This window comes from Carassius carassius, chromosome 25 (assembly GCF_963082965.1).
Source record: "Carassius carassius chromosome 25, fCarCar2.1, whole genome shotgun sequence".
Classification (NCBI taxonomy): Eukaryota; Metazoa; Chordata; class Actinopteri; order Cypriniformes; family Cyprinidae; genus Carassius; species Carassius carassius.
The window spans coordinates 568183-594764 of NC_081779.1; the positions used below are offsets into that span (position 1 = coordinate 568183).

Sequence of the window (26582 nt, forward strand, 5' to 3'; positions counted from 1 at the left end):
CCATCTTCACCACTGTGTGGCATCTCCTCTTCTTTTTATAACAGTCTGCAAACGTCTGGGGACTGAGGAGACAAGCTGCTCAAGTTTAGGAATAGGAATGTTGCGCCATTCTTGTCTAATACAGACTTCTAGTTGCTCAATTTCCTCTTTATGATGCGACAATAAAGATCTGGACTGCAGGCTGGCCATTTCAGTACCCCGATCCTTCTTCTACGCAGCATGATGTTGTAATTGATGCAGTATGTGGTCTGGCATTGTCATGTTGGAAAATGCAAGGTCTTCCCTGAAAGAGACAAGGTCTGGATGGGAGCATATGTTGTTCTAGAACTTGGATTTACCTTTCAGCATTGATGGTGGCATGCTGCATTTGTTTCATCTTCTGTCTTCTCCAGATGTGAACTGATGGACTGGAGTGCTGTGGATTATTATGATGTTTTTATCAGCTGTTTGGACTCATTCTGACGGCACCCATTCACTGCAGAGCATCCATTGATGAGACACTGATACAATGCTACATTTCTACAAACCTGATGAAGAAACAAACTCATCCTGATCTCTGATGAACTGAGAGATAACTACTGCTTTAAGACTTCAGGAAGTTCAGGTACATTCAATTATAATTATCCTGACTTCTAAATGTAGAACTAAAATGTGCATGTATTATATATTATAATTCTTATGTATATTACATGCTTAACAATAAAAAAGTGTGTTCTGCACTGTTGTGAAGCTGAAGACAGCTGTATGCATGGTGGGCAATGAAGATATTTAACTAAATCGAAAACAAAACCAAATCGAAAGGTTTTCTTCAGAACACTTTAAAATCCAGCAAGTGACGGAAACATAGCATTAAACATCAGTCTGCCGCGTCTGCATGACATGATTTTAATGTGAAACACTTTTCATACATTGCACTTATTTGTTTTCTGGAAAATAAAATAAAAATAAATCAAACCGTTCAATCGTATTTCAATGATTTGCTGCAAGGATGATTTTGACTCTTGGATTGGGGTTTGTTGGTAATCTGCAGGTCACTTTGGGTCAAATAAAAGTCTTTTAAATAACAAACGTGCACAGAATAATCTCACATTCTACATCAGACCCATGAAGCTGATGCATGTGAAGCAACTCAACACTGGTGCTTCTGTAGAGGCACTTCAGAGCTGCTAGAGCACTAATCGAGCGCGTCCCATCACTGCTGCGTCTGCGTCTTCCTCCGAGTGTATCTGATGATGGGGTTGTGTGGCGTGTGGATCATAGTCGTGTAGTTCACCGCGGGAAAGTGTCCTTCGACCAGCTCGAAGTCGTACAGCCTCAGCAGAGTCGACCAGATGGTTTTAATCTGAACGTAGGCGAAGTTTTCTCCAATGCAGCGGTGACGGCCTGCCAGAGATCAACCCACAAAGACCAGAAACATCATTGCAGTGACTTTAAACAACATGTTTGTGTTCAACAGAGCTTCATTGTTATGACAGAAAGACACAACTGTTATCTACACGCTGACTTGATAACCTCAACCTGCTTGGGATTGGATTTGGAGACAGAACTGGAATGTTTACTCGATGCTTTTATTCATAGTGTCTTAATGCATTGCATATAGTTCTAGCTTTCTCTGGGAATCGAACCCATGACCTTAGTGTAGCTGGCATTTAATGCTCCTGTATTTAATGTTATGGTCTGGAAAGACTGTAGATAAGATACCACAGTTTTAGATGACACTGACATTTCACAATTCTAGATGCCAATTTCGACATCACCGCAAACACTAAATAATGCAAGTATAAAGTTCCCAACAAAAACAAACAAGAGCAGGAAATGGTTTTCTTTTTTCTTTTATTTTTTTTAAGTTGCTTTGGATAAAAGCATTCTTCTAAATAAATGAATCAAAATGTAACTCTTTTTTTTGTTTAGTTTTTTACTTATGTAGTTCGATTAATATTAGCAACTTTAACCTGAACATTAGCAACGCTGCTGTCACTTTAAGACCTAGTTCATGCTTTTCATAACCTCAAGAGAAAACGTGCGGAGATCAACGATCAATGACACTATTTGTCCTTTAATGTTTTAATCACACTAGACCTCTAGAATATTAAAAATAAACATTCAAATTATGTTATATTATGGGTGGAAGTAAAATCATGTTCATTAAAATCCTGACAAGAATACTGGACATGTCAACGTTCCTATAACATTATTTCCTGTAACTTAAAAGAGGTCACCAGATGCCTTCGGATGGTCATCAAACGATTCTTTAGGGTCTTAATGAAAAGTCTGTAACCGCTTTGTTAAAATTTCTCAATGCTAGTGTAAAAAAAACCTTTTAACCCTGTCAAAAACAATGTAGAATTTTTGTAGCATGTTCCTTTAAATGTTAATGAGCTCTGCTGACTCCGCCCCTCTCTTCCAGCAGCTCTCTGAAACTCAAAATGTTCAAGTGTTCGGTGTTACTGTGGCTCAGTTGTAGAGCATTGTGTTAGCAGCGCAAAAGGTTGTGGGTTCGATTCCCAGGGGAACACATAAATCTGCTAAATGCATAAATGTCCAAATACACGTGAATATGCGCGCCCCATAACTGTCAATCAATCTCTGGTGGGAGGGGCTTGTTTTCATGATCAGCTCTATATGAGAAAGGGGTAAAGATTTATTTTATGTCAGTCAACTTTCTAAAGGTTTACCGTTATATCGCCCACCTGTCACGAGGTCATGAGTAAACGTCCCGCTCTTTCTGATCAGACTCACCTGCTCCGAATGGGATGTAAGCGAACTTCTCTCCGGCGGCGGGGTTGTCCAGCAGGTATCTCTCAGGGTTGAAGTCCATCCGCTCTGCCCAGGTGTCCTGCAGACGATGGTTGACCGTCGGAGACACACACACCTGGTGTCCCGGGGGAATGGTGTATTCACCCACCTTCTGTTGAGCAAACACAGAGACATTGCACGGTCCGAAGTATTCTTGGCTTTAATATCAGTAAACGCAGCCGGCTTTCCTTTAGACTCTTTCGTACCTGAGGCGTCTTGGCCATCCTCATCATGGTCATTATTGGTGGTCGCAGTCGGAGCGTCTCCTTCAGACAGCGATCCAGCAAACTCAAGTCTTTAAGCTGCGACAGACGCCAAAACAGTTCTTTAGTGTCTCGAGCAATGATGTGACGTTCAGACATGCAGCTACCTGAAGAGCATGTTTCTACATTCTGAATCAACAATAAAGAGTTCTCCTTTCCGTTCTTTAATTTGGTTTAACATGGTGCTAGCAACAGGAAGGTCATGGGTTCGATTCTCAGGGAATGCATGATAAGGTGCTTTGGATAAAACCATATGCCGTGAATGCATTAAAGAAAGTTCAGATGTGGTCTGAAAAGTTAATGACATTTATTAAATATTTATAACATTAGAAAAAAAAAAGTTTTAATTTAAATTTATTAAATTAAATAAAAAATTAAATGTATGCATTTAGCAGAAGCTTTTATCCAAAGCGACTTACATTCAGGCTATCAATTTTTACCTATCATGAATTTAAATAAAGCATTTTAAATTTCAAATGTATCTTTTAGCATCATTAATATACTATTATAGCTTTTGTTAATGTTTTGAATATTTTGTGTTTTTGGATTTGTTTATTTTTAGTTTAGTTTAGCACTTCAAATTACATTGAACACAAACATGTGCAATGTCCTCTTTGGCAGCTAATGAAATAAAATATTTTATTTCAGTTAATGATTTTTAGTTTATTTATAAAAGTGTTTTTTTAATAGTTTTCATTTTAGTTGTACTTAACTGTAATTAATTTTTTTTGTATGTTTTTAAAATTTTGACTTTTTTTTTTTTTTTTTTTTGGAAGCACAGTAGTTTTGAAGCTCCATAATTAGTGCAAAACCAATCACAATTAACCTGGTGTCACAATTATAGCAACTGTCAACAATACATTATATGGGTCAAAATTATCGATTTTTCTTTTATGCCAAAAATCATTAGGATATTAAGTAAAGATCATGTTCCATGAAGATATTTTGTACATTTCCTACCATTTAATATATCAAAAGTTCATTTTTGATTAATAATATGCATTGCTAGGAATTAATTCAGACAACTTTAAAGATATTTTTGCACCCTCAGATTCTCAAATATTGTCCTCCTAACAAACCATACATCAATGGAAAGATTATTTGTTCAGCTTTCAGACTGTTTTTGTGCTCCAGAGTCTCATTTTGTCTTGAGGACTGTCACAGAGAATGACTTCAGTAGCTAGTTTGCTGATGTATCTAAGAGCACTGAAGGAGCTGATGGTGAAGAGTGACCTGGTCGTAGTGCAGAGGAGGCAGATCTTCTCCACACACACGTTTCTGTTCGCTGTAGCAGCGCTCCTGCAGTGCTCTGTCCCGCGCCAGGAAGAAGCCCATCCACGCGCTGGTGGTGGAGGACGTGTGCTGTCCCGCTAACAGCAGGCCGATCAGCATCCCAGTGATCTCGTCATCACTCAGAGGACGGCCGTCTCTGCACAGCACAGATACAACACACTGGAAAAACTAGATTCTCCATACTTGAAATATCAGTGTGCAATCATTTGCTTTTGTTCACAGGTCTTCATCGATGTTTAGTTCTGTTCATGAGCTCCAGCTAATGTGGTTTTCTGTACAAGCATTTAGTAAAACTGGGATTTGAATCTGGACCGGAGTAGTACAGTCAGATTTTAGGATGAAGCTGAAAAAAGCTAAAATAAATAAATAAAAAGGCAGAGTGTGTTTGTGCATGTATACAACATGGAAATTTGTGTTTTTATATTAAAAATATAAATAATAATTCCATTATAATTGTATATCATTACATTTATAGTAATGTTACAAAACAATTATTATTATATACATATTTTTTTAATTATAATAAATTATTAGAATATTAAAATGAATTATATAATTTAAACATATAGTTATCATATAAACGCATGCTTTGCATGTGTGCAAGAATAAAATAGTCTTGTTATAAATTAAATATTTATATTTTTTATGAGTAATATAATTATATATTAAAACTAAATTGTATATTTTATATGGTTAAGAAAATATAATATTATGAATTATTATTGTCATGTTTTATCAATTATTTTCAGTTAGAAGAAATTATTCTAAATATTAAAAAAAAATTTTTTTTATAAAAATTAATTAAAATAATTATATTTTATGGATACAAGTATTTATGTAAAAAAATTGCTGTTTTATGTATTCTATAAAATATAATTATATTATAAATGATACGAATTTAATACATTTTAAAAGTATTGTTTTAAAATCTAAGATATATTATGTTTTTGAATAAAGTCATATGTGTAGTATAATAAAAACATCATTTTATTTTATAAAAAAGTTTACCCAGTACGAAATTTTAATTAATTGCAAATTCAAGGTGATAAATGAACAAGGTTTCACTAAAGTTTCAATAGTTTAAGATGATCCAGGTTTGTGTGATGGTAACGCACTTGTACGTGGCGTCTATGAGCGTTTGCAGGATGTCGTCGTGTTTCTCTGTGGCTTCTCTTCGCTTCTTGATGACGTTATAAAAGATTTTCTTGATCTCTAAGTGAGCGCGATCCCTCCGTCTGAAAGAACAAAGCACAGAAACACGAGCTGGTGTGACATGCGAGCTCCTGTTCTCCTGTAGATTCGGTGTGAGGATGCTGTGGTACCTGAAGCTGGGCAGCGGCAGCCATCCGGGCAGCAGCCACGCCGCGTGAGTGAAGCCTCCGTCCAGATCGGCGTAGAGCTGCGCCACTCTCTCGTCCAGCATCCCGCGGATCTCACAGCCGTGCAGACAGCGGCTGGCCGTCAGGATGATCAGCTCGGACAACGCCTCGAACAGATCTGACGAGAGACAACACCGCTCACATGGAGGGAAAATACTTTCAAGATTTAGCCAGAAATTGAAAATGTGCTTTAAATGCACACAGCCTCGGATCATTCAAGATGTAGATGAGTTTGTTTTTCATCAGGTTTGGAGAAATGCAGCATTGCATCAGTTTCTTAGCAATGGAAGTGAATGGGTGCCGTCAGAATGAGAGTCTGATAAAAACATCACAATAATCCACAGCACTCCAGTCCATCAGTGAACATCTGGAGAAGACAAAAGATTAAACACATCCAGCATTAAGATGTTTTTAACTCAAATACAGAGTCTATAATCCATAATAACACTTCCTCCAGTGAAGAAGTGCATGTGCTGTTGTCTCTCACATCAGAATCCAGACACATATTTGTTTAGAGCTGTTTAAACGCTGCTTGATCTGTGCAGATTTCTCTCCTGATTCAGACCAGAACACTTTTTCACTGGAGGAAGTGTTATTATGGATTATAGACTCTATGTGTTTGAGTTAAAATCATCTTAATGCTGGATGTGTTTCATGTTTTGTCTTCTCCAGATGTTCACTGATGGACTGGAGTGCTGTGGATTATTGTGATGTTTTTATCAGACTCTCATTCTGATGGCACCCATTCACTTCCATTTCTAAGAAACTGATGCAATGCTGCATTTCTGAAAATCTTCTTGGATGTTCTTTATGTTGAGAAATTTCGCCAGATTTTAATTTTTAGCTGAACTGCTGCGTTAATGCATGTTTGTGGTCTTCTTGTGAGCGATTCATCAGTGCATGTTATTCTAAAGAGGAAACTGATGGATGCAGAATAAATGCGTCTCCTTACTCTTCTCTCCACGGTCTCCCCATCGTTTGAAATAGTCTTTAGTTTCCTCTTCGATTATTTCGACGTGTTGCTTGAACTGTGCGATGTTCAGCCCCGTCTTCAGCATCTTCTTCTGCTCCAGAAACAACTGTGAACAGACACAGATCAAATCAACACTGAATGTGAGACGAAAGCCTGGTCGAAATGACCTCCACGCTCTGTGATCCACATGCGAAGGTCCATCTCCAGAAGAAGTGTGTGATCTTACAGGATTGGGCACGTCGTACGCGACTCCCTTTCCGAACACAGGTGTGGTGAGACGTGCATAAACGTCCTCCGCGTTCAGATCCTCGTTCTTGCTGTTGAACATGAGTGCAGCCGCGTCGCTTCCCAGCAGATACGTGAAGGTTTTCCCAACCATCGTGAAGCTGACCACAGGCCCGTACTACGAGACAAACACATCAGCACTGACATGAGCTCGGATCGCTCTGTTATTACACACCTGCGTCTGAACGACTCTCACCTTCTCGTAGGCCTGCTCCAGAAACTCAATGGGACTCCTGCCGAAAGCCACAGCGTGCCCGAGGAAAGGAATACTGGACGGGATATGAGGAGGATACTTCTGAGGAAACCAGAGGAAATTCATCTTAATAAGTGATGGTCAACAGATCCAGCAATTGATAGAATGACAGGATCAGCTAACAGAACGTTCTTCCAGTAACATTAATAGAATGTTATCTGGTCTTAAAACATTAGCACAAAAACATTATCATTAATGAAATTATTATTATTATTATTATTTTAAATGTTTTAGTTGGTTTTAGTTTTTTTTTTTACTACGTTCAGAGAACATTCAAAAGTAGCATTCCAACAATGTTTACAAAATGATCAAACGGAACGTTCCATTAACGGTCACATGTAACATTTTTAAATATTTAAAAAAAATAAAACGGATGTTTTGTATCTTCGGAGAACATTACGAAATTGTGTTTTCTTAGAGTCACTGGAAACATTAGCATGTATTATATATATATATATATATATATATATATATATATATATTTTTTTTTTTTACATAGATGACATTTACTACTTTTTACTTTAATTCCACATCACACGCATAATTACTCATGCATGCACATTAAATGATTTTCATGCACTGAGCAGGTCATGAGTTTTAGGTGATCAGGTGCACTCACTGTGTCTCCAGCGTGCTGCTGTTGCTGCTGTCTGAACAGTAGTTTGCTCAGGTATCCCAGTGTGAGTGTGAACACAGAAGCGCAGAGCAGCACGGAGCTCAGACTCATCTTCTGCACGGTGTTCTCCAGCAGCTGACCGCTCACCTCCAGGATCGTCATATCTCTTATTATTCACTCCACAGCAGCACAGGCCAGGAAATACGATGGGTTTAATAAAGCATGCAAAAAACCGTATTAAGATGTTGACGATGTTCTAGACCGCTTATGTGCGACTGGCATCGCTCTGATATTCTTATACGCTTTAATACCTGCCCGTCTCGGCCCCGCCCCCGCCTGATGTGAACAGGCCGCTCATTGGTCGTCTAGGTGTGTCCATCAAGTAACTCCATGCTCCGCGTCCGCCGTCTCGCGCGCTGATTGGCTGACGCTGTCTGAACTGATGTCTTTCTATATGACGTCACCTGCGTCGCTCATGGTCATAAGCTATGTTTCCATCAACACGTTTTTATCCGAATTATGTGATATCGAATGAAAAATGCCTTATGGAAACAGTAACATTCGATTGAATTTCGTGAATATCGACTCAAATGAAATACGGTCGGTCTCATCGGATTTTATCTTGATCGATATACGGCTTATGCGATAAACGCTGATGGAAACGTTATTTGCCGAATAAATAATGATTTGCGATTAAGTTTTAGGTCATTTTATGGTTGCAACCCACAAATGTCCCTTATGATGCAACGATCGTCTACCACAGCCTGTAGTACGATTGATGGCCAGCCCTTTCTATTCACAAAATCCCTGTAGCCTTCAGCAGGGGGTCTAATCCCGTCTATTGCGCCATACACCTGTGGCACAAGGTGCGCTCTGGAGTTACGCAGCGAGATATCATGCGCCTCATCCACTCCAGGTAGGTATACATATCTTCGCATCATCCTCGTTCGTATGGCATTGCACACAGCGTAAACACACCGGTGCACGGTGGTTTTGCTGACTCCAAACGTTTCGCCTACCACTCTGTACTCTGCGCATGTAGCCAGTTTGTAGAGCGCAATGGCGATACGCTTCTCGGTTGGAACCGGAGGGCGAGAGCTTGCGACATCTGGGGAAAGGGACGGGCCAATAAAATGACACAACAGGTCAAATGTTGTCTTGGTCATCCGAAAATGCTTCAACCAAAGGTTTTCCGTGTAATGTCTCTGAACCAGGATCTCCCAGAACTGTTTGAAGCGCTGTCGTTCCCACACCACAGGCCGCCTTCGTTGTCGTCGGGGATTTACGTGCATCTGCATCATCATAGCAATGTGTTGATAGCGTCGTTGTTTTCTTATTATAACTTGATAAGTCGCCATCAGCTGGCACATAAGCACTATTATAACTTGTGCAATATTGTTCATTTGTTGGTAAATGGCGCGCTCCATTGTGTTTAGCAAAACTTTGTTCGCAAATGTTTGCTTGAATGTTGTGCGATTCAATGCGAAAATGAATGGAAACACCTTAAAATGTCTCAAATCAATTCGATATACCAATTTGATCGCAAAACAGCATGTGACGTCATTACGCACAGGTTTTTATTCGCTTTAAAGCCGTTTGATGGAAACACACTTTCAGCAGCTTTATTCGCATGATTTTTTTTTACCGAACGTCAGATAATTCGATTGACAAGTTGATGGAAACATGGCTATAGACAGTAAAAAGACCTAATAGGCTGCGTCCGATATCGCATACTTAATGAGTAGGTACTTAACTTCAATAAGTAGGCTACTTACTTAACGAGCGCTAAAGAGTACGTACTTTACAGCCAAATCTCGTTCAGTATGAATGCTGTCCGCCATGTTTACGTTATCATGTGACCGATGACGTTAAAACAAGCGCAACAACTTCAAAGATATGACTGACTGCGACAGGTTTAATATCAGATGCCCTTTTATTGTTATTGTAGTTTAACCAATACTTTTTGTGTTGTTTTATGTTTTAACTCTATTGAAATGACCCATGGTTTAATCCTTAAGTATTAAACACCTCATAGCATCAATAACTTCACAACCCTACCTGGTTTTCCTCAGCGTTTGCAGTGTTTGTAATATCTGCAGAAAGGAGACGTCTATCAGTGTCAATCAGCTGCTTGAAGATCTCGTCTTTGGAGAAGATGAAAAATGTAGGTATTACTATTTTAATGACCTCAGAAAGCATTTGTAGCCCACCCCAACACTTATAAACAATAATAATGACAAATGGTGACTAATAATTACATATTTTTTGTAAAACAAACAAATTGTAATTAGTTATGCATGCATGACTTCACACTGACAAATGCAGCTAAGATGAATACATCTAAATATTCAGTCAAGTAATGAATGAATGCATGTGTTAATGAAAAAAAAATAGGCTACATTTTATTTTCGGGCAACAACAGGAAACATGAATAAACAAGTAAAATAATAAAAGTAACCATCACAATAAATAAATACAAGTCAACTACACATGAAACAAAACTTTATTCAGACATTGTTCTGTTTTTGAAAGTGTACAGACGGTGACCCCACATCTGTCCATCAGGTCCTGAATCTGATCATGATGAGAGAGAGACATCGAGTCCTGTCTGAGAGCACAGAGAGGATGAGGAAGACCAGGATGAAGATCCTGAACACGAGCAGGAGAACATGTGCAGGACGATCTGAATCTGATCATGATGAGAGAGAGACATCGAGTCCTGTCTGAGTGAACAGAGAGGATGAGGAGGACCAGGATGAAGACCCTGAACACGAGCAGGAGAACATGTGCAGGACGATCTGAATCTGATCATGATGAGAGAGAGACATCGAGTCCTGTCTGAGTGAACAGAGAGGATGAGGAGGACCAGGATGAAGACCCTGAACACGAGCAGGAGAACATGTGCAGGACGATCTCAATCTGATCATGATGAGAGAGAGACATCGAGTCCTGTCTGAGAGCACAGAGAGGATGAGGAGGACCATGATGAAGACCCTGAACACGAGCAGGAGAACATGTGCAGGACGATCTGAATCTGATCATGATGAGAGAGAGACATCGAGTCCTGTCTGAGAGCACAGAGAGGATGAGGAGGACCAGGATGAAGATCCTGAACACGAGCAGGAGAACATGTGCTGCTGTGTCTGCTCTCCATGAGCACACGAACTGTGAAACACTTACACAGAGTGAAACACTTTATATCTCATGCTGTCAGCTTCTGTTTATTGCTACATTTAATTTCATATTTACAGCTGCATGTTAATTTGCTAAAGCTTCATTACTTCTGTGCTGTAGTGAAGTGGACTGGTCAGCAGAAGGTTGCTGGATCAATCTCCAGTGGTGTGTCCAGGTGTTCCAGTGGGATTGAGGTCCTGTAATAAGAGCATTGCTGTTCACTTTACATAATAAAACACGTTTTTTTTTTTTTTTACAAATATACTGTAATGTTATTGACATTAGCGTCTTTACATCTTAACAAATCAACAGTTTATTCTACAGTAGCTCAATACGATTTTATCAAGGCACGTCCGAAATCAATGTCAGCTTCATTTCCTGTCTCCTGAGATGCCTTCATCTGGCCGGTTTTTGAAGGCAGCATAGATGTAAGCCTGTCCGAAATCCGTTTCATGAGGTACCTTCGGGCAAAAACGCTGCAAGCAAAGTCATTGGAAGTTTTCGGATGCAGCCGATTTATCCCTTTCGCGTGGCATCCTGGGATTGAAAAGTATCCATTGATGAACCCTTCAGAATCTGGGCTGAAGCAGTAGGACATCCGGGGATTTCTCGCATACTGTTTTATGAATACTGGGTTTCGAACGAACTTCTTTCTTCACATACTCTTTTCCCTACTATATAGTAGGTGAGTAGGCATATCAGAACGCAAATTAAGCATACGTACAACTGAACTCTTTTATGAACGCAAAAGATTCAAACATACTAATTTGTCGCATACTGCTTTTTCCATACTATATAGTAGAGAAGTATCCGATTTCGGACGCAGCCCTAATACTCTCCTTTAGTGGGAGGAGCCAAACACTGAATCAGATGTAGCTGGGCACATAATTCGTGCTGCTGAGACCTGCAAATTATTTCTAGGTTGTAGTATTGTATAAATATTGTCCCACTGATAAATACAGTGCAAATAGTTCTCTTTGGAAAAAAGTAAAGTGGAAATAAAAATTCAATTCAATTCAATTCAAGTTTATTTGTATAGCGCTTTTTACAATACAAATCATTACAAAGCAACTTTACAGATAATTATGTTTCTACAATATTTAGTAGTAGCTAGTAGTTTGTGCACGTTTGACAGGATTTTAGAAAAAATAAAAAATAATAATAATAATACAAGACGTAGTCAGCTAGACAATGAACTATCAATATTATTAATTAATAGTTATTATATGATGCAGTCACACATGTAGCAATAATTGTTAGTTCTGTTTGTTGATTCAGGGTTAGCATCATCTGGGGTCCTCTGAGGGTCAGCATCATCTCTTCTCAGGTGTTCTGGATCCAGACTGGAGCTTGTGTAAATCCTAGTTACAAAAACATAGAAACAAAATAGAGACATCATTAGCATAGCTGCTGATCCAACAAAGTAAAATTAGTTTAACCCAAGTTAATGAATAAAAATGCACATTTGATCAGATGTAACTACACTCACAATTTAAAAGATACATTATTCGTATGCTTGGCGAAAGAGATGTGTTTTTAATCCAGATTTAAACAGAGAGAGTGTGTCTGAACCCCGAACATTATCAGGAAGGCTATTCCAGAGTTTGGGAGCCAAATGTGAGAAAGCTCTACCTCCTTTAGTGGACTTTGCTTTCCTAGGAACTACCAAAAGTCCAGCGTTTTGTGACCTTAGGGAGCGTGATGGGTTGTAGCGTGGTAGAAGGCTAGTTAGGTACGCAGGAGCTAAACCATTTAGGGCCTTATAGGTAAGTAATGATAATTTGTAACTGATACGGAACTTAATAGGTAGCCAGTGCAGAGACTGTAAAATTGGGGTAATATGATCATATTTTCTTGACCTTGTAAGGACTCTAGCTGCTGCATTTTGGACGACCTGTAGCTTGTTTATTGACGAAGCAGGACAACCACCTAGAAGTGCATTACAATAGTCCAGTCTGGAGCAGTGGTTTTCAAACCCTGGGTCGCGACCCTCGGGTGGGTCGCGAGTATTAAAAAATGGGTCGCCAGTGATTTTTCTTTTTTTTTTTTACTAAAATAATTAATTCCGTTTTCTAATCAAAATAATATTAATAATAATAACTTTGAATAGAAGTACACTGAAAAATCATTCAAATACATGCAAATAAAAAAATAAAATAAAAAAATCTTGCACGCAGTGTTGTTGATACAGCCATTTTCTTTTTCTCACTGAGATGATGCAACATCTTAGGTAGCGTGACATTAGTAGCCCGTATTTAATTTATTTTATGCTGAACATGAGCAAGCCAAAGTCAAAAAGCATTTATTATTTTTTCACAAGAAAAAAAGAGCCTGAGACAGAGACCCCTTTAAATGAAGCAGCAGAAAACGCAGCCAGTCGTCAAACCCTGCCGCAAACAGCGGAGATCAGCAGGGAAGATAACGAAGGCGATGCATGTGAACAGAGTAGCAGTACTTGCCCAGCAAAGAAAAAGCAGTAATCCGGAGTAAGGCCATATAAAGATGATTTTTTGAAGTTTGGGTTTGTCAACTGTTCGGACGCAGTCCGTGCTGCAATACCAATGTGCGTAATATGCGGTGAAAAGTTGGCAAATGAAAGTTTGAAACCAGCGAAGTTGGAAAGACATTTAAGTACACGACATGCAGATCTTGCGGACAAACCATTATCTTTTTTTCAGAGGAAGTCTCAAGAAATTAAGTCATCAGAATATATATTAGGCCCATTCGTTCGCTCCATCGGCTGCAACAGACACACACACTTTCGCTCCATCGGCAGCAAAACACACACAGTCGTTTCACTCCATCGGCAGCAACACACACTTGTTCGCTCCATCGGCAGGAACACACACACACACACCCACCCACACACACACACACACACACAAACATTCACACATACACACACACACTCACTTGTTCGCTCCATCGGCAGCAACACTCACACACATTAAAGAGTTCAGTGAACATGAGCCTTTTCTTATGTCACACACACACACACACACACACACACACAAACATTCACACACACACACACACACACACTCACTCATTCGCTCCATCGGCAGCAAAACACACACACATTAAAGAGTTCAGTGAACATGAGCCTTGTCTTCTGTCACACACACACTCACTTGTTCGCTCCATCGGCATCGGCGGCTCCACCGGTGTGAGTGTGTGTGATTTTGGTTGGGTGACAGTTGTTTGTTAATTGTTCTGTTCTGAATATCACATTGTAACGCGTTGTGTCAGGAGGAGGAAAAAAAAATATGGATAGCTCACAAAGTTATTAGGCCAGACAGACTCACGGAGGCGATTGACATTTAACAAAGACTCGCGTTTTATTTCTCCAATCGAACTGGGGCAACTGTCCGTCCCATGTTCCACCGTCCACAGTATTACCAAAACAAACAAACAAGAGTAAAACAAAATGATTTCCAAACAGAAATTACCCGCATACATGGGGGATTCGAGTCGCGGTTGTATATATTATGATACAGAGTGCAGACCGTTTTACAGGGAGCGCGCAGCTCTTAAAGGGGCCACACTTATTTCCACTCATTACAGATTTCCCCCGGCCAAAAAAAAGGCTGCCCTCAGCCGTACACAGCAAAGGAAAACTTCTACTTAACAACCACTCATACATGACTGAGTTGAAAAGTTAACAAGACAGAGGGGTATATAATGCACAGACAGTACAAGCATACATGTTAGCACAGCGTACATTAGCTCCGTAACACTTGAGAAAAGTATGACCTCAACACAAAAGTGAAACATTACATTTTTCCGAGATATGAACCATGAACATGCAAGAACAACAACAGTTATAACTCTTGAATAACACTCTTACTTAGTCTGTCGTCCTTAATACAAGTCAAATCTTTGAGTATGGTAGGGGTTAGTCCACTTATTCACCGACCAGTCAGAAGTAATTCTAGGGACTCTTCTCTGTCTCAGTCCATAACGACTCAGACCATGATTTGCCGGTCCGACAGTAACTTTGTCAGATGTCAAGTCATGAGAGTCAGAAACAGTACCTCCGTCAACACTGTCAGGAGCAAAGTCAAGTGAGTGTCCAGCACAATGTTCCACCGAACTTTCTTCTGAGTGTCGATTCAAAGGTTTGTTTGAGTAGACAGTACCAACCCCCTGGTTAACATTAACAGATTCTTCTCTGTCTGTTTGAGAATCAAAGTCCTCATCCAAAGGTAGTGACATCTCAACATCAACATAGGAACTGATTGTGGGCATGGCCGTTTCCCATGAATGAAAAGGCAGTAGATTCACTACATGAAACACGCCAGCATCTTCTCCAGTATCCACGTTCGAAAGTCTGTAATTGACACTTGACAGTTTCTTAGAAACACGAAATGGTCCGTCATAAACTGGGGCCAACTTGGCAGTAAAGTTTGCACCAGCATCAGATTTGGGGTGTGTCTTAACTCTGACCAAGTCATCCACAGCATAGGAAATTGTACGTCGCTTCTTGTCATAGTAACGCTTCTTTTTTTGTATGGCTTGCACTTAGAGCAGCTCTGGCATGATCGTGAGCATCCTTCAGGGAAGATCTCAAATTCTCAGGATAGGGTACCTCAGGCTCATTTACTCCCACAGAATTTGGTTGTGTTATCAAATCAAGCGGTGTGTCCAACTCACGGCCATATAACAACATTGCTGGGGATTGACCTGTGCTCTCATGGCAAGCAGTTCGAAGGGCAAAACAGATTTGTGGAAGATATTTATCCCACGAAGTGTGCTTGTCCTCCACGTATGCACGTATGGCAGTTTTAAGTGTGCGGTTTACCCTCTCAGTGGCGTTCGTTTGTGGGTGGTATGCCGTTGTCAGCCGGTGTTCAGTGCCAAGGGCAGCAACCACATGCTCAAAAAGATTGCTCACAAATGGGGTCCCACGATCTGATATGAGGTAGGTTGGCGCACCATGTCGAGCAAATATCTCACTCAGAAACTTACTCACTGCCACTTGAGCTGTCGCTGACCGCACTGCACTCACTTCCACCCATTTTGAAAAGTAGTCAATGAAGACGATTAGATGTTCATTTCCACTCTGAGTACGAGGAAGCGGACCCACAAAATCCACTCCTGTGTATTCCCAGGGTTTCATAGGTTTAATCGGAACCATCAGCCCTGCTGGTTTTCTTTGGCTCGGCTTCGTCAACTGGCACACAGGACACGATATAACGTATCTTTTCACATCTGTGACCATCTTGGGCCAAAAGAACCTCTGTTTCAGCCTGGCCAACGTTTTTGTCACACCCAGGTGGCCAGCTGTAGGATGGTCGTGATAATATCGAAGTACAGTTGGTCGAATTACTGTTGGGACATATAACTTAAGCTGTTTCATTGGATGGAGACTGCAGGTTATCTTAGGGTCCTTGAAATAAAGCAGACCATCATGAATGACATGTTCTTCGTTCTGTACCGCCCTCTTCAAGGTTTCGAAGAAGACTGCCAACCACTGGGTCACCCCTTTGTAACTGCGTCAACTGCGATCTGTCAGTTATCGGGACTGAGGAGAGACTGCGCAGATCCATCCCAGCTATCACCGCATGTGGAGGAAGAATGTCAATAGGGCCCTCATAATGAGGTAGTGGGTTGCGTGATAGAGCGTCTGGAACTTTATTCTGAACCCCCGGCCTGTGGACGATGTTAAAATCAAAATCCTGTAGGCGCAAGGACCATCTCGCCAGTCCAGAGGGGTTGGGTCAGTTCATCAGCCACCTCAGGCTGTTGTGATCAGTATAAATGGTTACATGAAGGCCCTCGATGTAAGGTCTGAAATGTTCCAGAGCCCAAAACAACTCCCAAGCACTCTTTCTCAGGTGTTGAGTACGGTCTTTCCGCTTTGTGCAACGTCCTGCTCGCGAAAGCTACCACTACATCTCGCCCCACGTCATCCTTCTGCATCAAGGCCGCACCAAGGCCCAAGTCACAAGCATCAGTGTGGATGAAGAATGGACGTGAAAAGTCCGGGAGGCACAGAATGGGTTCAGACGTAAGGCAGTTTTTCAAGTAATCCATCGAAGCCTGACAACCGTCGTCCCAGTTGAACGGAATTTCCTTTCTGGTGAGTTTAAAAAGCGACTCAGCTTTTTGTGCATAACTTGGAATGAATCGCCTGTAGTAGCTTGTGAGGCCGAGAAATCCTCTCACTTGTTTCACATCCGTCGGTGTCCTGAACTCTGTGACCGCTTCCACCTTCCTTGGATCAGGAGAAATACCATCCGGCGTGACCCTGTATCCCAGGAAGATGAGTTCACTCAAGCAGAACTGACACTTATCTAGCTTGAGAGTAAGACCAGCTGACTCAAGCCTAGAAAGGACTTCCCGGAGGTCTTCCAAGTGTTGCTCAAAGGTTGGGGATACAACGACAATATCATCCAAGTACACTGCACAGCACTTGTAAACCAATCCAGCAAGGACATTGTTCATTACTCTCTGAAACGTGGCCGGGGCGTTACTAAGCCCAAAAGGAAGGACTTTGAATTGGAAAAGGCCACAGTGTGATGCGAATGCTGTCTTTGGCCTTGACTTTTCCTCTACCGACACCTGCCAGTACCCCCGAGCCAAATCCAAAGTAGTAAGAAATTTTCCACAAGCCAGGAAATCCAATGATTCGTCGACTCTGGGAAGTGGGTATGAATCCTTAAGTGTCAGGTGATTAAGGCCTCTGTAGTCAACACAAAACCTGTGGTCTCCATATGGCTTCTTGACAATTACCACGGGTGCAGCCCATGGACTGGAAGATGGTTCGATGATGTCTTCATCCAGCATCATCTGAATCTGATCTTCAATTATTTTTTTCTTGGCTGGTGAGCTCCGGTATGGCGGAAGGTGAACTGGTTTTGCTTCACCAGTGTTGATTACGTGCTTCCCCAATGAAGTGTGCCCCAGGTGTCCATCAAACAGGCTCCAAAAGTATTTTAGAAGGTCCAACAATTTCCCTTTTTCTTCCCTTTTCAGACAAGCTCTCTCAACTTTCTCATCCAAGGCAGACTGGCGGACATTTAGAAACATTAAGCTTCCAAGTTCAGGTGCCTCCAACCACTCACTCAAAACCTCTTGGGGTGTAGATTCACCCAGGGTCACCGTCCTTGATGGGATGTGAATGCTGACTGAAGCTCGCAGCATAAAATCCATCCCTAAGATGAGCGGAGAGGAAAGATCAGGGATAATGACAAATCAATGGTAGAATTTTTTTCCCTGGAGGCCAATGTTTAACCAGACAACACCAGTCGGAGTGCAAGCAGCACTGTTGGCAAGCTGAATTGGGGGAAAAATCCAAGGTTGAACCTTCTGAGAATGTTGCAAGACATCCGAAATCATATTTGTACGAACTGCTGAAAGTGAGGCACCGGTGTCCAGTGCCGCGTCGGTGGCCTTATGACAGAAATTGACCTTAACAATAAATGGTGTATTCCAAAATGAAGGAGAAGCACGGTCCTCCACATGTCCAATGACAAGCGGCTCAGGCGAGGACTTAAGACTAGGGTGAGGCACATTTATCTTCTGGAGGGAGGATTGCCTCGGTGAAACGTCCTCCCCCCTCTGAAGTTTACCTTCTGCCGAACAGAATTTTGCTTTTTTCTCCTCCCTGTCTTCGTATGGCATGGCTTTAGTATCCTCCTCAGGGTCCCATGGCTCATTCGAAACTGGACTTGTCTGTATGTCAGCGGCTGGAAAAGGCACAGTCTGTTGGGCAAAGTTACAGTTCGGACAGTTTCTCGAGGTAAAACCAGGCGCAGAACATTTGAAACAATAAGTCTCTCGTCTGGGTTTGCTTTTCTGCAATACTGGTTCATCACGGCTGTCAGGGCCGAGAGCGGAATGCAGCTCGTGGGCACACATCAAGAGGTCGATGACTGAAGTAATTCGTGCACCATACAACGCAACTCTGTAGCGCTCAAGCGCATGCTTGCAGATAAGATCAATCTGCTCTTGTTCTGGTGGTGGAGACTTTAGTTTCTTGAATTCAGATAACAAGTGTGCTACAAACGTTGGAAATGGTTCTCCTTGAGCTTGTACACGGTCAAGAATACCTCTCCAGACACGCTCTTGGTTATCCGCTGGAAGAAACACAGTCTTGAACAGGGTGCAGAACTGTGTCCAGGATGTGACATGTGAACTCAGTACTGTAAACCACTTCCTGGGCTCTTTAGCTAAGAAACGTGGTAATTCAAGCAAAATCTGAGCATCGCTGACACCCAAAGAAGTTCTATAGGCCTCCACAAGAATAAGCCAGTCATCAGGTAGAATTTTTCCATCATTTCCAAATACTGGGGGTTCCAGTCTCGATTGATGCAAGACGGAGGCCAAAGTTCTGGTTGCATTATTCAAATCAAGTGAACTTTCAGCCAGTCCAAGCGCATTTTCGGTTCTGGCATTCATTTCCACTCCAAAGGACCGAACCCCCTTTATTTGATTAGTTGGTGCTTGAGCATGTGGAGTGGACGAAGCAACAGGCCTGACCTGAGAAGGCAATTGGTATGAAGCAGGTACTTGAAAGTTTTCTGTGCAACGGTCAATAATACCTCTCTGTAGATCAAGAGACTCTCTCAGGCACCTCCGCAGCATTTCCACTTCCTCCTTCAACAACTCAACCTGTTTCTCCAGGCGCTCGCCCGACTCCGGCACTCTCCGTCTGGGAGGACACTCAAAGCATGCAGATTGGTCAAATAAATCAGTCTCGTCATCAACACGTCTGGCCATAGTATCAAAATCAGTTTGTCAATATGAAATTCAAAACAATGAATTGGCATAATATAATTTAACAAACAATTCCACTTGCACTAATTTACTGTATAATCAAGCAAAACAAATGGAATAAACAATTGGATAACCTTTGAAAAGAAAAAAAAGTTAACCATATAACAATAAATTCAGCATTTGTACAATAATTTTTTTTTTTTTTTTTTTTACAATACCAGTGACAAGTTCAATATCACCAAACCACAATCACAGAGTCCATTAATTGTTTTCTTATGTCGTTCTTTTTTTTTTCTCGTGGCAACACAGTGCGAGCAACGACAAATCAAAATATAGCCTAGTAGAAGTTCAGGAAAAATCCAGTGCAAAAAAAAAAAATCCTCAAGTTCAATTCAACCAGTTCCATTCAACATTCAGTTCCAGCAAATGAACTCAAATTAACGTAGCAACCAGGCCAGAATCCCTGAAACCGTCAAAGTTCACTAACAGTTGATCAGATTCACGAAGATTGCATCTATGACGACTTAAATCCTCCTGAATGTGAACAAATATCCTCTGCGTCAGCAACGCAAAATGTCCGCTACAGCGCCGTCAGGCAACTCGGGCCGTTCACTCTATACGCAGTGAAATTAGCCTCATGTAAACTCCCACATGTCCGCCTGGAGGATCAAAACATTCCGGCGTCGTCCTTCACAAACCGCCTCATCATCCGTGTAAAACCTCGCTTTAGATCCAAGGGCAGAGATAAAATGTTCGGGCGCCACTTGTAACGCGTTGTGTCAGGAGGAGGAAAAAAATATATGGATAGCTCACAAAGTTATTAGGCCAGACAGACTCACGGAGGCGATTGACATTTAACAAAGACTCGCGTTTTATTTCTCCAATCGAACTCGGGCAACTGTCCGTCCCATGTTCCACCGTCCACAGCGTTACCAAAACAAACAAACAAGAGTAAAACAAAATGATTTCCAAACAGAAATTACCCGCATACATGGGGGATTCGAGTCGCGGTTGTATGTATTATCATACAGAGTGCAGACCGTTTTACAGGGAGCGCGCAGCTCTTAAAGGGGCCGCACTTATTTCCACTCGTTACAACATCTAAAGGATTTGTTGTGGAATATGTTTTGTGTATTTTTTAAGCATGCAGCAAACGATAGTAGGCTTTTCAATGAAAATTCTCCTTAATATAAAATTCTTATGATGTTTAATGGTTATCAGGTTAATGAGCATCCCATAGCTAGATCAAATTAGTGCAGAATCAACTTTGCATTGCAATCGCGTCAATGATCATCCAGTGCACGTGCATCATCAAAAGCGGTTGTTATTGTTATTATTATGCTTGGCTTAAGAATAAGCCTATGGGTCGCATAAAAAAAAAAAAAAAAAGGGTCGCTCTTGAAAAAGTTTGAAAACCACTGGTCTAGAGGTCATGAATGCATGAACTAGCTTTTCTGCATCAGAAACAGATAACATGTTTCGTAGCTTGGCAATGTTTCTAAGATGGAAGAATGCAGTTTTTGTAACATTGGAAATATGATTTTCAAAAGACAAGTTGCTGTCTAATATAACACCCAGATTTTTGACTGTAGAGGAAGTAACAGTACATCCGTCTAGTTGCAGATTGTAATCTACAAGATTCTGTGTAGTGTTTTTTGGTCCAATAATTAATATCTCTGTCTTATCCGAATTTATTTGGAGAAAATTATTTGTCATCCAGTCTTTTACATTTTTAACACACTCTGTCAGCTTAGATAATTGGGAAGTTTCATCTGGTCTCGTTGAGATATATAGCTGAGTATCATCAGCATAACAGTGGAAGCTAATTCCGTATTTTCTAATAATATTACCAAGGGGCAACATGTATATTGAAAATAGAAGGGGACCTAGGACGCATCCTTGTGGCACTTCATATTTTACTGATGATAAATGAGATGACACCCCATTTAAGTAAACAAAATGGTAGCGATCGGACAGGTAGGATCTAAACCATCTTAAAGCCTGCCCTTGAATACCTGTCTAGTTTTGTAATCGATCTATGAGTATGTCATGATCTATGGTGTCAAACGCAATCAATAATAGACTGAACAGTTCCATGTCTGTAACATTTACCACTCTTATCTTTTAAGTCATAAGGCACTAGGTATGTGTGTGTGACATTAATAAATAATTGTAAAAATTTATTTACATTTATTTCCACTTCACTGTTATCCAAGGAGACAGAACTATTTGCACTGATTTTTTTATCAGTGGGACAATATTTATACAAAACTATAACCTAGAAATAATTTAACGTGGTCTCTTGCAAGTCGCAGCAGCACGAATTATGTGGCCAGCTTCATCTGATTCAAATATTATGCTAATTAACAGTGAGTGGTGGTTTCAGACATTAAAGGGCTTCACTCGCACTGACTCTTATTCTGCCTGAAAGAATGAAAAGACCGAGCTGAAGGTGGAGCGATTCGACCAATCAGATGAAAGGAGCGCTTCAGCTCCGCCCACAAGTGCGAATGAAATATTGAAGCCATAAACCGAAATGATCAAAACGTACACGGACCAACTGTCTTGTATATGTTCTCTCACTTGAATCCTCTTCTTGAGATTTGAGTCTCTGACCTTCTATAAGCCCCGCCTTGTTCACGCAGTGATTGACATGGCGCGAGGGGGCGGACACGTGATCGGCTCAGAATGCATTTTCAATGTGCACATTGAATTTTGCTACATTCATTGCGGGACACTGAATGAAAATGCAATCGAAGTGTCTTGACTGTGAGTGTTAATGCATTTAAGAAAAATAGCATTTAAATGATCATTTTGCCACAGTTTTTGCTTGAACATGTTATACATATCTAATCATTTCTGTAATACATTTTCATTTTAATTTTGCAACTTATAAAGCGTTAAAATTAGTATTCATTTTACATATTAAAACTGGTCTATGAAATGGCAAATCAAAATTATGTAATTTAATTTTCATTTTCATTTTGCACCAAACGTTGCACAAATGTATTGGAAAATGTAAATGTAAATACAGAAATGCATTGCCATTTTAAATATTGCATTGTCATTTTGCATATTACATTACAAATTGAATATTGCTACCCATATGCTTCCATAACATTCGGTTTCGTTTCCAGTCATGTTCCGGTAAACGCCCAGTGGTTTACTAAATTTAAACATCACGAATGTAACACTCACGCAGAACTTTTACAATGTAAGGTTTTTTTTTATCCTTTTAAATATAAAGCTTGTATGTTTTGTGTTGTTATACCAGTCGTTGTGTCTATTTGTAAGAAAGGCTTGCCTGCTAACATGCTAATGATGCTAACGCTTAGGAAATGAGTGAACATGTTTAGCTTTATTCTGATGAACAAAGATTATGATGATGTTTTTTACTAGTGTGGTTATTAATGTATTTATTAATGTTCTACATTGATCACTCAATTCAAATTATTTCTATGTTGATTGTGAGGATTGTTTGGTTACTCTGTGTCTGTTTGTGTCCATCATGTTGACTCAGATCTCAGATGATTAAGACACACACACACACACTGATAATGTTTGTAGTCTGTGTATTGTGTGAGTTGTGTAGTGTTTGATCTCAGATCAGTATTTTCTGTCTGTATTAATGTGTTTGTGATGTGTGTCTGTATCTGTCTCTTATTCTCATCAGGTTCAGACGCTTCAATCTTCTTCTGCTGCTGTTTTGTCTGGTTTATCACAGCGGTCAGTGTCATTTATGTTCATAAACTCTATTTATTCTTGGTGTTCAGTGTCAGATTTAGATTCTGACTGAAGCTGCTGTTTTCTGTTCATTCATGAAGCAGATCTCATTAGTCATTAGTGCTTGAGATCGAGCATTTAATGATTTTATTTCATGTAGAGACGATGAAGTAACCTGAGGTTGAGAGTCTAGATGAAGAGCACAAAGACACAATAGATCATGTTTCTGATGAGCAATGAACATCCTTAATATTTACATTCATTTCTGATCTGAAATATTAGAGAAACTCCTCCATCAGTTCACAGTTGATAAAGCAACTTGAATGTGTTATGAAATATCTTGAGCAAAGAAAATCCAGTTGGCTAAAAAGGTATTATATAAATTAATAGCTATAGAATATTTAGTGATGAGCTTTATTATGGAGAATAGATAAACACCACATTTATTTTTCAGTATTGATACTTTGTATTGATTTAATATTTATTGTCTGTATTTTCAGGAAACACATATAAACCTGTGTCAGGAGAAAAGAGAGGAAACATCACACTCAGATGTGAACATGAGGACAGTAATATTGTTCACATTGATTTATTCAGTGAGTCAAGAGACATAGATGTGTGTGAGACTGAAGAATGTAGAGGACGAGTGTTTAAAGAAGGAAACTGTGATGTCATCATCAAGAATCTGATCTTCAGTGACGCTGGGAAATACACTTTGAGAATCTATTACAATAATGATCAGACAGAGCTGAAGCCAAATAATGATCAGACAGAGCTGAAGCCAAATAATGATCAGACAGAGCTGGAGCGACCAAAGCAGTGGACGTACCATCTTCATATTCATGGTGAAGACTAAACTGATCAAACATCAGCATCTGCTTCTTTAAATGATTACATTTGGTCACCAATCATAAATCTGTGTTTATGGTCTTGATTGATTGACAGCATTATAATAATGATTAATGTCTTTCTGTTTCTCCTCAGATGAGATTTCTGTGAAAACAGGCGAGGAGCTAAAGATGTCTGTTCTGGTGTTTAATGCTGATAAAGTGAAGACAAACTCTAGTGGAGAGTGGAAGGAGGTTTGGACGAGAGATCACGGGGTTCAGAGCGACCGAATGAATGATGATACTGATATAAACCTGATCATTAAATCATTTCTGGACAGTGATGCAGGAACATACAGAGTTCTGGACACTGAAGGAGAAATCTTGATCACAGTCACAATCACAGGTGAGAGAAACTCAGATATGAGGAAATATTATTTATAAAGCATTTGGACAGCTGAGGTTTATTCATCATGATCTCAACATTAACAGAAATATTGATATTAAACTGTGTGACTTGCTTTTCAGCATCTGGTACAGAATCACCGGAAAAACACAAAAACACAGATATAGACCAAACGAATGACACTGGACAACACAGTAAGTTACACAGACATTGAGAGCTTAACAAAATCATCAAGCAATGGAAAAAAAATAATTAAAAATAAATGCTCTCTTCCCATCTTCCTCTCTTCCTTCTGTAGAGAACTGGATTGTGTCAGTTGTCGTGTGTTTGCTGATTCTGGCTGTGATTGTGATTTCTGTCATCATATGGAGACGTCAGCACAGAGATCACACACAGCTTCCAGCAGAAGAGACACAGGAACTGGAGAAACTATAATGATCTTCACTGAACACCTGAGATCCACTGGTTACTTGTGATGTGTCTTCAGTGCCAAGACGACTCTGTCACATATAACAGCTGCTGGGGAGATATGTGTGGTTAAAATATATGATGTGTGAGCTGACATTATTAAGAGATGAAGTCTAGTAGAAAGCAGTTAGTATTATCTGAGATCATCAGAGATAAAGATGATCATCTTCATGTTGATTAGCACTGATCGTTCACTCTGAGATCAGCAGAATATGAATATGATCCTCACAGTATAACAGAGTAACTCATCTCCTGATTGTTCTGTCATTTCTATGTATTTCTATGTATTTCTATAACACATCTGTTGAAATATGTGTCAATGTGAGGAAGAGGACACACAAAGTTTCTTTCCATTTGAAACATCTTCAGAGTTTTTTCTTGCTTCTGTTGTCTGTTACTTTTCTTTGTGTCATAGTTCAGTAAAGACATTTAAGTCATTTTTATAAACGTGCCTCAGGAAAAAACATTACTGGTGTACTTTCTGAGACAAATCAAAGGCACTGATATATTTTAAGATCAGTTCAGTGCAAGTTTCTTTCAGCTCAGAATTACACTTTAGTCCAGGACTAGTCTGGATGTTTGAGATCAGTCACGTGACTCGTGCAGCTCTAACTGCTGATCTGAGATCAGATTCACAACATCATGGAGCTGTCAGAGAGACAAGAGATTCCTTCACAATAAAACTAATGTTCTGTTAATAACCAGCAGAGGACAATAAACACCTTGAGACTCAACCAAACTCTCTGAAAGCTTTCAGCTGTGTGTGAATTATACTTTCACTTTCGTTTTTATTTCAATCTCTAAACGTTTTGTGGTTTATGAAATTTAGACAGAATATAAAGCTCATGCAGAACATTTACAATGTAAGTTTTTATCCTTTTGCATATAAAGCTTGTGTGTTTTTGTGTTATTATACCAATAGTTGTGTTATTTGGGGAAAAGAGATGCCTGCTAATCTGCTAATAATGCTAAGGATATGTATGTTTATCATTATGATGATGATTTTTATTAGTGGATTATTAATGTAATTCTTCACTGTTTACTGATTGTAATCAAATGATTTGTTGCTAGCAGGTTACTGAACTGGAGATTTGTGTTTGAGGATTACACTGAACATCTATAAAACATATACAAGTTTATAAAACAGAGATTCAGATTATAGTTTGATGTTTCTTATGAGACCCATGTTTGGTAAATCTTTAAATAGAATTATGAAAGCGGTTGACTGTATTGTGTGAGTTGTGTAGTGTTTGATCTCAGATCAGTATTTTCTGTCTGTATTAATGTGTTTGTGATGTGTGTCTGTATCTGTCTCTTATTCTCATCAGGTTCAGACGCTTCAATCTTCTTCTGCTGCTGTTTTGTCTGGTTTATCACAGCGGTCAGTGTCATTTATGTTTATTAA

General features: G+C 39.9%; 2 protein-coding genes and 1 long non-coding RNA gene across 4 annotated transcripts in view; 2 read left to right on the forward strand and 1 right to left on the reverse strand.

Annotated features, from left to right (window-relative positions):
• LOC132103868 (uncharacterized) overlaps nt 1–26582 on the forward strand; it is an 83697-nt gene that overhangs the window by 55677 nt on the left and 1438 nt on the right. Inside the window, exon 4 of the mRNA XM_059508935.1 lies at nt 24461–24709. Coding sequence (XP_059364918.1) covers nt 24461–24709 — 249 coding nt within the window. The remainder of the gene's footprint in view (nt 1–24460; nt 24710–26582) is intronic.
• On the forward strand, nt 459–962 carry LOC132103857 (uncharacterized). Its single transcript, XR_009423474.1, has 2 exons — nt 459–711; nt 765–962. It is a non-coding gene; the product is annotated as an uncharacterized LOC132103857 (long non-coding RNA).
• Nucleotides 869–8168, reverse strand: LOC132103856 (lanosterol 14-alpha demethylase). 2 transcript variants are annotated; one of them, XM_059508917.1, is made up of 10 exons: nt 7862–8168; nt 7186–7281; nt 6931–7107; nt 6684–6810; nt 5675–5849; nt 5468–5587; nt 4293–4488; nt 3003–3098; nt 2740–2908; nt 869–1383 (listed from the first exon to the last, which is right to left on the reverse strand). In XM_059508917.1, exons 1-10 carry the CDS (start codon nt 8018–8020, stop codon nt 1193–1195), a joined length of 1506 nt encoding a protein of 501 aa, XP_059364900.1. In that variant the 5' UTR covers nt 8021–8168; the 3' UTR covers nt 869–1192. The 2 variants fall into 2 exon arrangements, with proteins under 2 accessions (XP_059364900.1, XP_059364899.1); XM_059508916.1 differs by having other exon boundaries at nt 7186–7284.

What these genes read in the sequence shown, in the direction of transcription:
- LOC132103856 (XM_059508916.1), bottom strand. Translation starts at nt 8,020, where the DNA reads ATGACGATCCTGGAGGTGAGCGGTCAGCTGCTGGAGAACACCGTGCAG. An exon ending in GGGAGACCGTGGAGAGAAGA is followed by an intron (nt 5,850 to 6,683) that starts GTAAGGAGACGC and finishes GTCTCTCGTCAG; the next exon opens with ATCTGTTCGAGGCGTTGTCC. An exon ending in CTCCTCTGCACTACGACCAG is followed by an intron (nt 3,099 to 4,292) that starts GTCACTCTTCAC and finishes CGTCTGTCGCAG; the next exon opens with CTTAAAGACTTGAGTTTGCT.